At 39.7% G+C, this 14556-nt stretch overlaps 1 protein-coding gene across 1 annotated transcript in view; it reads right to left on the minus strand.

Moving 5' to 3' along the window:
- Window positions 1–14556, minus strand: part of AGGF1 (angiogenic factor with G-patch and FHA domains 1) — a 42977-nt gene that overhangs the window by 9357 nt on the left and 19064 nt on the right. The window contains exons 4-8 of the mRNA XM_045285216.1: window positions 11243–11573; window positions 9547–9658; window positions 6393–6444; window positions 1837–1938; window positions 800–965 (exon numbers count right to left, since the gene is read on the minus strand). Of these exons, the coding sequence (XP_045141151.1) occupies window positions 800–965; window positions 1837–1938; window positions 6393–6444; window positions 9547–9658; window positions 11243–11573 (763 nt within the window). The remainder of the gene's footprint in view (window positions 1–799; window positions 966–1836; window positions 1939–6392; window positions 6445–9546; window positions 9659–11242; window positions 11574–14556) is intronic.

A 14556-nucleotide genomic window follows, 5' to 3' on the forward strand; every position in this document is an offset into this window, starting at 1 on the left:
TGATTTTTAAAAAAACCATCTTCTTACAGTCTTTTTTATTATAGAAAATAACAGCCAATTTATCAAAATGAATTTTATGAAGGACAACAAACACATCAGTCAACAGCCCTGAATGCCTTGGTCAATTATTTCCAAAGTTAACACAGCATTAGAACAGAACTGTGGATGACTTTTACCAATCAATAAATATATCAGAAGAGAAAACCTAGCTTTATGATAATGATGTCATAATTACACTGTTGAAGGACCACTGCACTGTTGCTTTAAGAGGCTATAAAGCTGGGCTGGCAAAAACAGAGCTAAAAGTACCCTTTCCTGCCAGAATGTAGCCTCAGACTGTAACATCACAACGCTACATTATCATGAGAACATTAACTACAGTAAAACCCGAGAAAACCGGAACCTGCATACAGTGGAGGCCTGTCAGCAAAGGAAAGGAATGACATGGAAGTGGTGACCCTGCACCCTGTCAAAGGTGAAAATCCTATGAGACAAGGAGCAATGAGGTAGACCAGGTGAGCTCTAGCTCTCAGGTTTCATGAATAATCATAATCAACTTCCCTGGGTTACAATTCAAATACATGTCACTTGGTAATTAGTCTCACTTGGCGACATACATTCAAATAAAAGTATCTCAGTATAATATCAATTAGATACAGGCTGAAAGCTTTGTAAAAATATCTCTCTATAGAGTATTATTTGGATTAGATATGAAGCTGGTGCCTAAAATAGTTTATAATACTCAAGTGAATTAGTGAAAAAAAGGAATCAGACCAACACAGTCTAATATTAGACATACCAAAAGATTCATCTTTCTTATCCAGGCGCAGGTGAGCTCTCACCTGCCCTGGCTCACAGCCATCACAGGTATCACTGCCAGGGTGAATGTGAAAGGACAATACAGTCTCTCCAATTTTCACTTCATCTCCATGCTCAAGTACGTATGGATCACATTTCGTTTTTGGCTACAGGGAAAGACAGTACAAGATAGTTCTAATATAGAGCTGTAATTTCGTGTCCACGCTAAGTCACGCCTCTTCAAAACATTTTTAGTGATAGACCCACACTGTCCAAACATGCCTAAACTTCCACAACTTCATAGATAATCCATAGAAAATGCTCACGATTAGGGAAGAAGATAGGTAAACTGGGCATTTCATAATTTGTATCTTATCAAGCCTACCTATTTCTCTGTCTCAAGGCCCTATGCTACTAGAAATACCTAATACTTCAAATAACTCTCCAGACACTTTTACTACCAAACAATAGCCAGTTATAAAGAGAACGCGCTATCGTGTTATTTTGCATATACTGTGCCCATATACCTGTAACACACATAGTGCTCATGGGAAACTATTGGGGGCGGGGGGCTGTGTGGGTTGTAAGTAAACATATACTGCATGGTATCTGCATTAAAAAATATGGCACAGGTACAGATCTCGCTCTTTCCATTGATAATTCAGTTCTTTTTCACTGTTGATTATAATTATGAGGCCTCTCTCCTTTTTCTGTTTCTTGTTATGCGTTGAGCACTAGTAATACAAAAGGAGAGAGACACAGCTCTTCCCTCAAGGAGTTTCCAATTCAGCAACATTCCAATGAAAACCAATCGTAAAGACAAACTCTGAGTAGGTCTAACGTGCACTGAGAGCTCTGAACAAGCACGGAAATGTAACCTGAAGTCAAAACTCAACAGTGAACAGTTCCTTTTCTGGGACTTCCCATCCAAGTAGCACATTTAGGCCAATTAAATGATATCTATACAAACTAATGGCTTAAGAAAAAAAAGAAACATTTCAACTTTTAAAACTATGCAGATAATATTTATGTACTCACCTGAAGTATCTGTTTTCCATTAACAATTGTGCCATTTTGACTGCCTTGATCTACAAGGACATAACTTTGCAAGTCATGGTCAAAATGAATTTCTGCATGAAACTTAGAAAAAAAGATAGCGGTATTATAAAGTATTTTTCTTTTTTAAAAACTATGTCCAACTTTTTAGACAATATGTGGTGAACTTTTAACTTTATTAATGCCTCTCCCCCAAACACAAAAATGAGACTCTGATAGAAATGAGACTAGAGAATATAAATGGAAAAGTCACTATAATCCTCACGAATAATTTAGTACATGTACTGTTTTTGATTTCTTTAACCTGGTTGTGATTATATTGTATACAGTCTGAGTTTTACTCCCTGCTCAGTGTACACACAGGCATGCATCACTTAACATCCACATGGACCTTGTCTGACTGCATATGTGCCTGGGGGCCCAGGTATCCGAGTGCCAAGATGTCAGACACTTGTCTTAAAGTGGCAGCCTCACATCAGCGTGGCTTCTGTGAGCAGGTCAGAAGCCTCCTTCTCTGCAGGCATGGAGGGCCAGGCCCAAATTCCCAACCCTCACCCACATCCAGAGACTTGGCAGATCTAGTTTCCATACTTTGCCCTGTGTGGTTATGTAGGGTGACAACGGGAGATTTATCTTCGGTGCCCCAGCCTGACTAGGGAGCCCTTGGCCCCTCAGGCCACACCATTTTCTCCTCAGGCAGGTCCCCTGTGCTGTGCTATGTTTTAGCATAGAAGTTGGCTATAGCTGGACAAGACTCAGTGGAGCACTGGCCTGAGGGATCTGTGGCAAGGGCTGCCTGAGCCCTATGCTACACTTACAGCCTTGGGCCAGTGGTCGCAGGAGTCCCAGTTCCACACAAAATTCAAAGCACACAAATCCTAGTTCACTGGACGTATCATGGATATGAAGCAACGTATACCTGTATTTTCCCTTATCATTAAAAATTCTTACTATAAAAGGTAATGCTTCGGGCCCACTTCTCAGAGACATTTCTAGATTTTCAATATTTAGGTCCCATCACTCCTTGTTTGTTTTCCACACTGTATATATTGCCGTAACACATTACACGACATCTCTTCATAGGTGTATGTCACACAAGTTTATCACACAGTACAGAGTGTTTTATACACCGAGCATGTCCACAACATGAATGTACTTCATTGAATAAGGACTTACAGAAACATTTCATTAAAAATGCTGTTAGGCATGTAAAATGGTATAGCTACTTTAGAGAAGAAAACCCCAAAGCCCCAACAACCCTGTTTTATCATATGACACTCCTAGGCATATACCCAAGAGAAGTAAATATTTTCACATAAAAAGTTGTATACAAATGCAGTACTATTCATAAGCAAAAAGTGGAAAAAACTCAAACGCACACTAATGGACAGATTAAAATAATGAATCATGGGTATATAATGGAATATTATTTGGTGAGAAAAATGAGGTGTTGCTCCATGCTACAACATAGATGAATCTTAAAATGATAGGTGAAAAAAGCCAGCTAAACATAATCATAATCAACTTTGAGTTGGAAACAATGCAATGGCAGTGAGTTGAGTATGAGCAAAATATTGAATGATGCAGGAAACACACACACACACACACACACACACACACACACACACACGGAATGCCGAGTCCCTGTCCCAAACAGAACCAGCTGATGTTCCACCATTTTCAAGAGGTAGAATATAATCAAGAACAGACGGTAATGAAGAAGTCCAAGTTGTACTGAAGACATTAGTGAAAACGAGGATCCAGGAATAATCAGAATACTAACTGAAATGTTTCAATGAACTGATGCAGCACTGGAAGCATCACTCATCTATGCCAAGATGGCACCTACCAACAGTAACAAAGCAGTTAGTTCTGTACACGTCTTGACAGCACAAACGTGGAAGTGCTTCAGAGATGTTAGTGAATATATTCTCTCTCACTACCACTGAGTCAGCGCTGACTCTTGGTGACCTATACGGCAGGATAGAACATCCACTATGGGTTTCCGAGACTAACTCCTGTACAGAAGGGGGAAGTCTCATCTTTCTCCCACACCGCAGCTGGTGTTTTCAAACCGCTGACCTTAAGGCTACTCAGCAGTCTAATGTGTAACAGCTGTGCCACCAGGGTTCCGCAGTGAATCTACTAAACCCCTGTAAACCTATATAAGTCAACTTTCACCAATTTTGCTGTATTTGTATTAGCTATTTAAAAGAATTATTACCCCTCTCTGATCCATCCCCTAGCATTTTGATATACACCTCAACGGACACCTCTCTCTGATCCATCCCCTAGCATTCCTAGCATTTTCAAGGTTAATCAGTTTGCTAAACTTGGTGTTTATTTAGTTACAATGCATCTCTTATACCTTTACCACATACATATGTATGTACTCAGAAACAATATCTATAAGGGAGCTGCCAAAACTTCTTGTAAAATGGAGTTGAAAGATAAAACATTTTTCTATGAGCTTCCTTAGGCCTCCTCGTAATTTTTCTTGGTTTTGCATATGATGTAAATTGACATCATGCTTACATAGATACTTTGTTAGGATGTAAGTTATATAATTTGAAAGTCACAGATTTTAAATGTGGAGTTCAATGAGTTTTGACAAATGTATGCTACTGTATATGTAATATATAATTTTATATTCTTTAGCTTAACATTATGTTGTGCAGTTAATCAATTATTGTACACATTGAGTTTGATCATTTTTCTGGATGGCAATCCACTGTATGGATTTCACAATCTATTCTGATGACAACAATTTAGCGCTTTTCAAAGTTTTATTATTCCAAACAAATTAAAATGTTACTGAAAACATTCCTGTACATGTAATCTCCCCATGAATGATGCAAGTTAAAAACCAAATGGAGGGGACAAATGAGGACCTAATGTCGGGGGTTTAAGTGGAGAGAAAATGTTTTGAGAATGATGAGGGCAATGAATGTACAAATGCGCTTTACACAATTGATGTGTGTATGGATTGTGATGAGTTGTATATGAGCCCCTAATAAAGTGATTTAAAAAACAAACAAATGGGAAGCACTCAGTCAGCATTTCTGCAGCATATAGTTAATGGAAACAGCAAGTCAGAGTATGCAAATCTTCACTGTCATTAGATACAGCCACATTACTCTCCAGTACGACTCAGGCCAAACCCAAACTCACTGCCACTGAGTCAATGCGGGGCACACAGCAACCTTATATGATCAGACACTCTCAATTCACATGCCCAGCACAGCGTTCTTATTGCTCTTTGTCCCCTGAACCAACTCTCACTCACTCGCTGCCATCGAGCTGACACCGGCTGATGTTAGGAACTCTGTTAGACAAGGGAGAACTAACTGCCTGTGAGTTCGGCGACTGTTCACAGGAGTCAACATCTGTCTTCCTCCCTAGCCAACATCAGGCATTGCCAAAGTCAAATGGATGTGAAACCAGTGTAATTTTAATTTGCATTTCCCTGAATACAGTAGAGACCAGCAACCTTCTTTTATACCACTGTCATTTTAGCTTCTCCTTCTTCTGTAATTTGGTTAAGAGATAACCAAATTACACTTTAAAAGAATGGAGAAAAAAACAGACTTTCAGATAATGGGAAACAAATTTCATTCCAAAAAAATAAATACCATATAAAATACATGAGGTGGCTTCAATAGTTCACATAAAAATGGAATTCAAAGAACTTTTGGCAGGTCCCTTGTATATATCATTTCTGGATACATACATTTATATGTGGTAAAAGTAAAGAGATGCATTTTAACTACATTAAGATCAAATTCAGCAAACAGCAATAAGCTGAGAAAATGTCAGGAATGCTAGGGATGGATCAGAGAGAGATGTACATCAAGATGTACATCAAATGCTGGGTCCCTCTCCTCTTTTATGTCCGTATTATAACTCGATTAAATGAGATCAAAATGGGGGAAGTGAACAGGTAAAAGAAAAACAAAACAGGAAAGGGTTAACCATTCGAAGGTAGGGAGAAAACCACGAACTATGTCTGTAGTACAGAAAAGAAGGAAACGCCATGTGTAACAGTAGCTAAAACTCTTGTTTTCTTCTGGGTTTCACCTAACTTGCAACTCTGTTCTTATTGCTTTAAAATCGGGTCTTTTTCTCGAAACTATCTTATGGCTCAGTTTGGAAAGCTGTAGATCAGAACTTTGGGGCTTTGATTATTGGATTATAACATGTTATGGGCTCAGAGTAACCATGTCGCCAGCTGAGAACCTGAATCCAGGTCTGATTCAGTTTTGAAATGCTTTGCTATCCTAGCATATTTATTTCATTTAATAAATATTTGTTAAATGATGACTACTATAATACATTAATTTGCATTTTCTACTCTAGCCTGTTAAAAAATGAACATAATTAAAAGTTTTTCTCTCTCAAGCACCAGAATAAACAAATCTGCATTATTTTCACTATCATTACTAGAGTAAATGCTAACATTTCTGTTCAATGAGGGAGCTTCTTGCTGTAAGGTTTTCAAAACTGAATCTGAGGGCTATGTACATAATCAAAGAGCTTACCTTACTGACACCCACTTCAGGGATTCGAAGAGAATGCTTCATATCCTTTTCTCTGTGAAGTGAAGTGAAGTGTCTTTAATAATTTTTGGCGCATATACATAAATATTTAGGTTGACAGGCACAGGTGAAAAAATAACAGAACCCATATACAAAGACAGATAATATAAAAACTTTAAGATTCCCTATTGTGGTGAGGCTCCAGGTTATAGGTTATCCAATTTTCTTAATCCTATTTCATTTCCTTGGAAAAAAGGGGTATTCCGCCCATCTAAGGCTAATCAGGGCATCTAAATGTCCTTTATACCAAGGCCAACTGTTTTCCAGATCTGTTGAATATGTTTCTATTTCTATTACTATATGTAACAGAAACTTAACTATTTTCCAAGAATTTAAAATTAAGATCTAAGATCTGAACGAAGGGTAACTCACCATCATTAGGCCATTCTGAGTCACAGTGACCCTAGAGAGGGCATCCAAGTCTGTAAATCTTTGGGCCCTTGTCTTTCTCCCTGGAGCAGCTGGTTGAGTTTGAACCCGAGCTTGCAGTGGCCTCCATCCCAACAGACCACGATAGGTTAGATTTCTCTTTCCCATTGGGAAGAGAGAATGATTCTTTTCATGATTGCAGTGTACCTCTTTACCAGCGAGTCGTGAGTCACAAAGGGGAAAGGAGAGGAAGCCAAGACTGGGTTTAGGTCAAGAACACAGTTCAGAGGAGGCTGAATGAAAGGTAAGGCAACAAAAACCTCAGTGGAAGGTATCACCAGGGGTTTCTTTCTCTTGACAATGGCAGGTCTCCATCTCGGGGCTGTAAAGATGTCATTAGACTGACTCCTAAGAGCTAGGGCAAAAGGTAGATGCCACCAGCATTTTTTGCTTGGGTGAGAGAACAGGGATGCCACTGTCATTTTTTGCCTATTTAACAAGTGTCATGCTTATTTGATAAGTGGTTAAGAAACCTACAATTAATTCACTAGAAGGATAAGACAATTAGACAAGTTAATACCATGAGCCATTTATGAAAATTTCAGGAATGGTGTTTGAAGAATTCAGAGGAAATGAAAGAATACAAAAGGGGGCTTCAAAAATTCATGGGAAAATTGAATGAAAAAATAATAGAATTTCCCTAAACTTTCTGAAGCCTCCTCATATAAAAAAAGAATAATTACATCAGTGCCAACTTCTAGACAGAGCACAGTATTTTTTAAAATAATTTTATTGGGGGCTCATACTACTCTTAACACAATCCATACATGCATCCATTGTGTCAAGCACATTTGTACATTTGTTGCCATCATCATTTTCAAAACATTTTTCTACTTGAGCCCTTGGTATCAGCTTCTCATTTCTTCCTCTCCCTCCCTCACAAACCCTTGATAATTATTAACATTTTTTTTTCATGTCTAACACTGACTGATGTCTTCCTTCACCCACTTTTCTGTTGTCCATCCCCCTGGGAGGAGGTTATGTGTAGATCATTGTGATTGGTTCCCCCTATATCACCCCACCTTCCCCTTACCCTCCTGGTATGGCTATTCTCAATATTGGTCCTGAGGGGACCAAGCTGTCTTGGATTCCCTGTGTTTCCAGCTCTTATCTGTACCTGTGTACATCAGAGCACAGTATCAGGCTCTTGAGTTTGCTTCAACCTATCAATACTATGAAGTAGGTATTACTATCTCCATGTAACTTTAGAAACAGGCAATTTCATTTCTGACCCAGAGTCTGAAATGTCACAGAAACAATGGCAGTCGACCTGATTCTTGAAGGATGAGTGTGCAGACAGACAGGACTTTGTAGCCCAGTTCTGAAGGAAGAGATTCCAGATGTAGGAGGAATGCTATGAACAGGTAGAGAGGCGCCTGAGTTCACTTAAACCTGAGGCTGACAAACTAGCATCTGCTTGTCAAACTATGCCCAATCTGTCTTTATAAATAGAGCTTTTTTGGAACATGGACATGCCTACTCACTACATAGTGTCTAAGAGAAAATCTGCTAATCACTGATGCAGATGACAGAAATAAAAAAGGGCATTTTTAGCATCAGAGTTTTTAAAGAGGTTAGAAATCATACATTAGCCTATGGAATATCACCAAATGACTTTGAGACAACACAAGCTAATAAGGGTTGTACTTATGACAAGGTGTGAGATAAATAAACCAAAGGGAAATGACAATAGTAGACCAATTAATTGGTTATTGAAGAGTCCATTTAAAAGACGAAAAAGGATCGTAACTAGGAGGGGGTTGGCAACAGAGATGGAAAGGTAAACGTAAGAGGAGAGATTTTAATAGCAGAATCAACAGCCTTGTGACTAGTTAGGGTATAATTAAAGGGAAAAAGTCAAAGGTGATTGGCAGGAGACGGTCAACACCGTTCACTGAGAATGGCAGTTACGATAACAATAATGAAAGAGAACCACAGCTTGTAGGACAGAATGCACCCTGGACTCACATGCACATCTGTAGTCGACCTCATCCTGTAGAATGAGATTCAGCAAGGATGAAGCTGAGATCAAATTTAGGAGTGTCCTTTACAGAGGTGAAAAGATAGAAAACAGATGATGCATACAGAGAAAGGAATAAAGAGAAAAGAGGTTCAAGTTGTCCGCTCTAAAATCGTTTCTCAACAGAAGTAAGGAGGAGGTCGTTCTTGTTTAGAACACCCTTCAACAGTACCACCATAGCTAAGGGATGAAATGCAGCCCACAGATGGCACAGAGAGCTCTTTACCAAATATGCTCAACTCATTCTTCCACGTATTATTTGAAACACGCCTTAGATTCTAGTCACATCAGAATACGCAGTTCTCTACACACACCACACCTTTGCGTCAGTGAACCTTTACACACGCCCGATCTGCCTGGGAAATGTCAAGCTAACCATCAAGGTGCTGTCCCAGCATCAACTCTTAGGCTCCTCAGTAACCTCTGTTGTCAACAACCCATGGTTCTTCACATGTGAGACATGAGCATGCTTCTCTGTTTCAATTACACTGTTCACACAGCAATTAGGAACACGCACACACCCCTCACACTGTGCTTTCTGGCCTCAGTCCTCTTTTACATTTCTAGCAGACTGAACAACGCTTGACAAACAGATGTTAAAGAAAGTCTTTTTAAAAGAATGATATACTAATATAAGCCATTTTTTACCTTCCAATTGTAGCAGGGTTTACAGCTGTAATGATAAAAAGTGATCCTATCTGCAGCACTGGTGACCTAATAACAATGACTCTGATACACGGGGGCCAAATTTTCTCTTCATCTGCCAAGAGAAAGAAATGGGTAAATGTTCATTTAAACACTATGTTTTTTAAAAAAAATTGACACTAACGAAACATACAACTTTCCTTTAGTTCTTTAATGATTCCTCTCCCCCCACTATCATGACCCCAATTCTACCTTACAAATCCGGCTAGACCAGAGCATGTATACTGGTACAGACAAGAGCTGAAACACAGGGAATCTAGGACAGATAAAACTCCTCAGGACCAATAATGAGTAACGATACCAGGAGGGGAAGGGGAACGTGGGGGGAGACAGGGGGAACAGATCACAATGATAGACATAGTGTCCATCCCTCCGGGGAGGGACAACAAAAAAGTGGGTGAAGGAGACAGCAGTCAGTGCAAGACATGAAAATAACAATTTATAAATTATCAAGGGTTCATGAAGGAGGGAGGATAGGGGAGAGGAAGGAGCTGACACCAAGAGCTCAAGTAGAAAGAAAATGTTTTGAAAATGATAATGGCAACATATGCACAAATGTGCTTGACACAATGGATGTATAGATTGTGATAAGAGATGTGAGAGCCCCCAATAAAATGATTAAAAACATACTTTAATTAAAATATTATGGGAAATTAAACATTTTTTAATGTTTAGGGATAACTAAGAGATATCCCAAAGGCGAGAGAAAATGTATTGCTCAAGAAAATCTTAGCTGATTTCTCCAATCCTAATGTATGTCATACATAGTGAATATGCTGTCTAAATGATCAATCTCTGGGTATTCAGCTTTATATATAAGTAGTCACCTTTGTTTTAATGTCTTAGAATTTGAAAATATTCTACATGAAACCTCTCATATTTTCTAAATTACAAACCTTGAGTCTATTTTGGATAAAAAGTGAAAAAGAAATTTTGTTAAGATCAGAAGCAGCTTGGAGCATACACTATATCATATTTAAAATTCTTGCTTTTATATCCTTACATGGAAGGAAAGAAATAATAAACAAACAAATAAACTAGGTTCATCATAGTGCCCAGGTAGCTGAATTCAAGAACTTAACTCTTTAAAGGCAACTAAGCCCTCACCATGGAGCTCTAGGGTGCAGCTAACCAAGAGGTCAGCAGATCAAATCCACCAGCAGTTCCTTGGGAGGATGACGTGGCAGTCTGCGCCCATAAACTTTACAGCCTTGGAAACTCAATCCGGCAGTTCTACTCTGTTCTATCGGGTCACTGCTGAGTCAGACTCTCCTGGACTGAAATGGGTCTGTTTTGTTGGTTTAACCTCTCCCCCTACACATCTGAGCTCCTGAAACACACTTCTACTACGTATACTTGGAATGAGAACACAGGCTGCTTGGTTCTGTGCTCCATGGATTAGGCCATTCCATGCAACAGGTGTTGTTTGGTCTAAGTAGTAGTCATTTGTTCATATCCTACTTTCGAAAATAACTGAGTGGTAGCCCACAACATTTTCAATAATGCCATTAAATAATCCATTTAAAACTGCTTTAAATGAAAGGCGTTTTTGCCGATATGCTGTGTGAATCAGTAACATTTTTTAGTTCCTCAGTTACCAGACTGGGTTATCAATGTAAGCTTGCATACGGTTACGTACCTTCATCCTCCGTGTCCTCGGCTGTCACACTGTCGTCACTGGTAATGTCCTCATCAGCACTGTCCTCACTCTGAGAGTCTGTAATTTCACCTTCTTCTGGCTCACTATCAGTCTCTATGATTTTCACATCTTTATATGAAGTCGCATTATAGGTATTCTCGTTTAAAGGAGATTCAATACTATTTCCATGAACTGGGACAGGGAATTGTGGAGCACTCCTTTTATAATGAATGTCTCTTTTGGCCTTCTTTTTCACATTTGCCAAATCTTCTCCCTCATTGCAGCTTAAATGTTCAATGCTGGATGCTTTTTGATCTTCTAAATTCAAATCCTGGAAAGGGGTGGGTGAAGAGGTAGAAATAAGAGAAAATAATTTTAAAGATCATTTCATAATACTCCATCATTAAATTTTATACTAAATTACTGTATAAATTATGAAGTAGAATGCTTACAAATCAAGTGTGTAGTGGTTTGAAAGCAGTCTTACCAAATCTTTGACACTCCCCCCATGGAAAGGGAGGGATTTCTATGCCCTCTCTCCTTATGCTTCAGCCAGCCAACTTCAGTAACACACAGAGTAGAAATTCTGCTCTATCAGTCCTGGGCCGTGCTGCTTCTGTCAGCTTCCTCTGAGATGTTACTCTAGCGCAGTGGTTCTCAACCTTCCTAATGCCGCCACCCTTTCATACAGTTCCTCTTGTTGTGGTGACCCCCAACCATACAATTATTTTTGTTGCTACTTCATAAACTGTAATTTTGCTACTCTTATGAATTGGGCGCCCCCGTGAAAGGGTCGTTTGGCCCCCAAAGGGGTCACAACCCACAGGTTGAGAACCGCTGCTCTAGAGGATGCCAATCACCACCTCAGAAGCTGCCCTGGGACTGCCATGCTGGAAGCCCACTCTGTGACGGCCCAGCTGGGAGCCCATCAATAGACAACAGCAGCTGTCAGCCACTGCAGGGAACCATCCTGGACATATGGTGCAGTTGTGTCTTCTGAGAACAGCCGCCCCAACTAACATCTGATTGCATGCAAGCGACCCTCTGCAAGTGACAACAGCCAGAACTCCTGACCATAGCAAGCAGGTCAATAGATTAGTAACTACTAGGTTATGCTGCTAAACCACTGCATGGATTTCTAAAAATGCATTTGAAAAATTCTGAAGATCTGTTAATATTTACAACACTAAGGTATTATCTGCAGGAACCCGAGTGTATAGGGTTACATGTTTGGCTGCTACTGGCAAGGTCAGCATTTTGAAAACACCCGCTGCTCCTCGGGAGAAAGATGGGGCTTTCTATTCCCGTAAACAGTTACCCAGTCTAGGGTACCCAGACGGGCAGTTCTAGCCTGTCCTATACGGTTGCTGTGAGTGGGCATCAACTCTGAGTGAGAAGGTATTATCAGAGGAGCCTTGATGGCATAGTAACTACATGCTGGGCTACCAACCACAAGGTCAGCAGTTTGAAACTACCAGTTCCTTGGGAGAAAGATGAGACTTTTTACTACCATTAAGAATTAGTCTTAGAAACGCACAGAGGCAGTTCTACTCTGTCCTATAGGGTTTCTATGAGTGGGTATCTAATTGAAGACCAAAGAAAAATCAATGGATTTGATTGCTGGTGAAGACTACTGAAACACCATGGACCACCACAAGAACACATCTGTCTTGGAAGAAGGGCAGCCAGAATGCTTCTGAGAGGCTAGGGTGATTAGACGTCATCGCACATAGTTTGGACATGTTGTCAGGAGAGACCAGTCCCTGGAGAAGGACACCAAGCTTGGTAAAGTAGAGGGGCAGCAAAAAGAGCAAGGCCTCTGATAAGTGGGACTGACACAGTAGCTGTAACAATGGACTCAACATAAGAACAATTGTGAGGATGGCATAGGACGGACCAGGCAGTGTTGTAATAGGGATGGCTACGACTCAAAATGACTCCAGAGCACACCTAACAATAACACAAAATATTATTCTAGTCAAAGTACCAGCTGCCAGCGCGCCCATTCTGACTCATGGTAACCCCGCGTGTCAGAGGAGAAGTGCGCTCCCTAAGGCTTTCAACGCTGCTTTTCCAGAAGCGAATCACCAGGCCTTTCTTCTTTGCCGCTCTGAGAGGACTCAAACGCCTAACTTCGTGATTAGCAGTTGAGCACATGAACCTGCTACACCACTAAGGGACTCCATAGTGAAACAGAAACTGATTAATGACACCCTTATGGAACGAGTCCACATTCCATAGTACAGTGAGTATTTAATACTTACGAAGCCTAGAAAAAAACTCTGTTAGGGGTTATGCAAGAAATTAAATTACAATCTGTTTGATATAATCTGATTAAGATTGGTATGACTTTGCTTTTGTATTTCACGGCCTGATCTTGCAATACTCTGCAGAATTTATTTTTATTCTTAATGTCCTCACTTTAAAAAACACACAAAAATCTTAAATATTTTTGTTCAAAAGCAAAGTTTCATTTAAATGTCACATCAAGATACTTGTAGACTGTAACATTTTGGTTTACTGGACATCTAGATTGATCAAAAGTTGAAAGATAATTTAATTTTGTTTCAGAGAGCTCAGCAAGAATTTGTAGACTTGTTAATCACACAATTCTCTGAGCAGAAAAAACACCGTCAGCATCCTTCTTCTCGAGGAGGATAAAACCAACAGAAAGGTGGAGTTAAGTAAGCCCTGTGAGTGATCCCACAGGGCCTGTTGAATATGGTAGAGATTAAAATAACCTTGGTTTTGTTCCATGAGATTTCCCTCATCTTTAAACTTCCTATACGCATAGCAAATTTCTTTCCCAAAAGATCAGTTAGATTTTTTTTCCATCAATTTACACAAAACAAATAACCTTTGATACCTATGGTTGTGAAGGTTAATTTCTAAAATAATAAAGCTAGTAATAATTATGTTTATTTTAGCCTTAACACATGGATAGATAAGCGATATTGATTCAATTTGTTATTTTCAAAGAATATTTTTTCTTGGTAAGGAAACAACGTTTTATTTTTGTAGAATATAACATTATATATTCTGGGGGTGTAGTGGTTACATGTTGGGCTGCAGTTCAAAACCCCAGCCATTCTGTGGAAAAAAGATAGAGCTTTTTACTCTTGTAAGAGTTTGATTGTTGTTGCTAGGTGCCGTTAACTAAGCTCTGACCCACAGCAACACTGCACAACAGAATGAAACACCACACAGTCCTGTGCCGTCCTCACAATTGTCCCCACGCCTGAGCCCTTTGATGGATGGTGTCAATCCATCTCATTGAGGGCCTTCCCCTCCTTCGCTGCCCCTCCACTTTACCA

Source organism: Echinops telfairi, unplaced genomic scaffold, assembly GCF_000313985.2.
Source record: "Echinops telfairi isolate 266 unplaced genomic scaffold, ASM31398v2 ScPeMD7_7469;HRSCAF=8507_1, whole genome shotgun sequence".
Classification (NCBI taxonomy): Eukaryota; Metazoa; Chordata; class Mammalia; order Afrosoricida; family Tenrecidae; genus Echinops; species Echinops telfairi.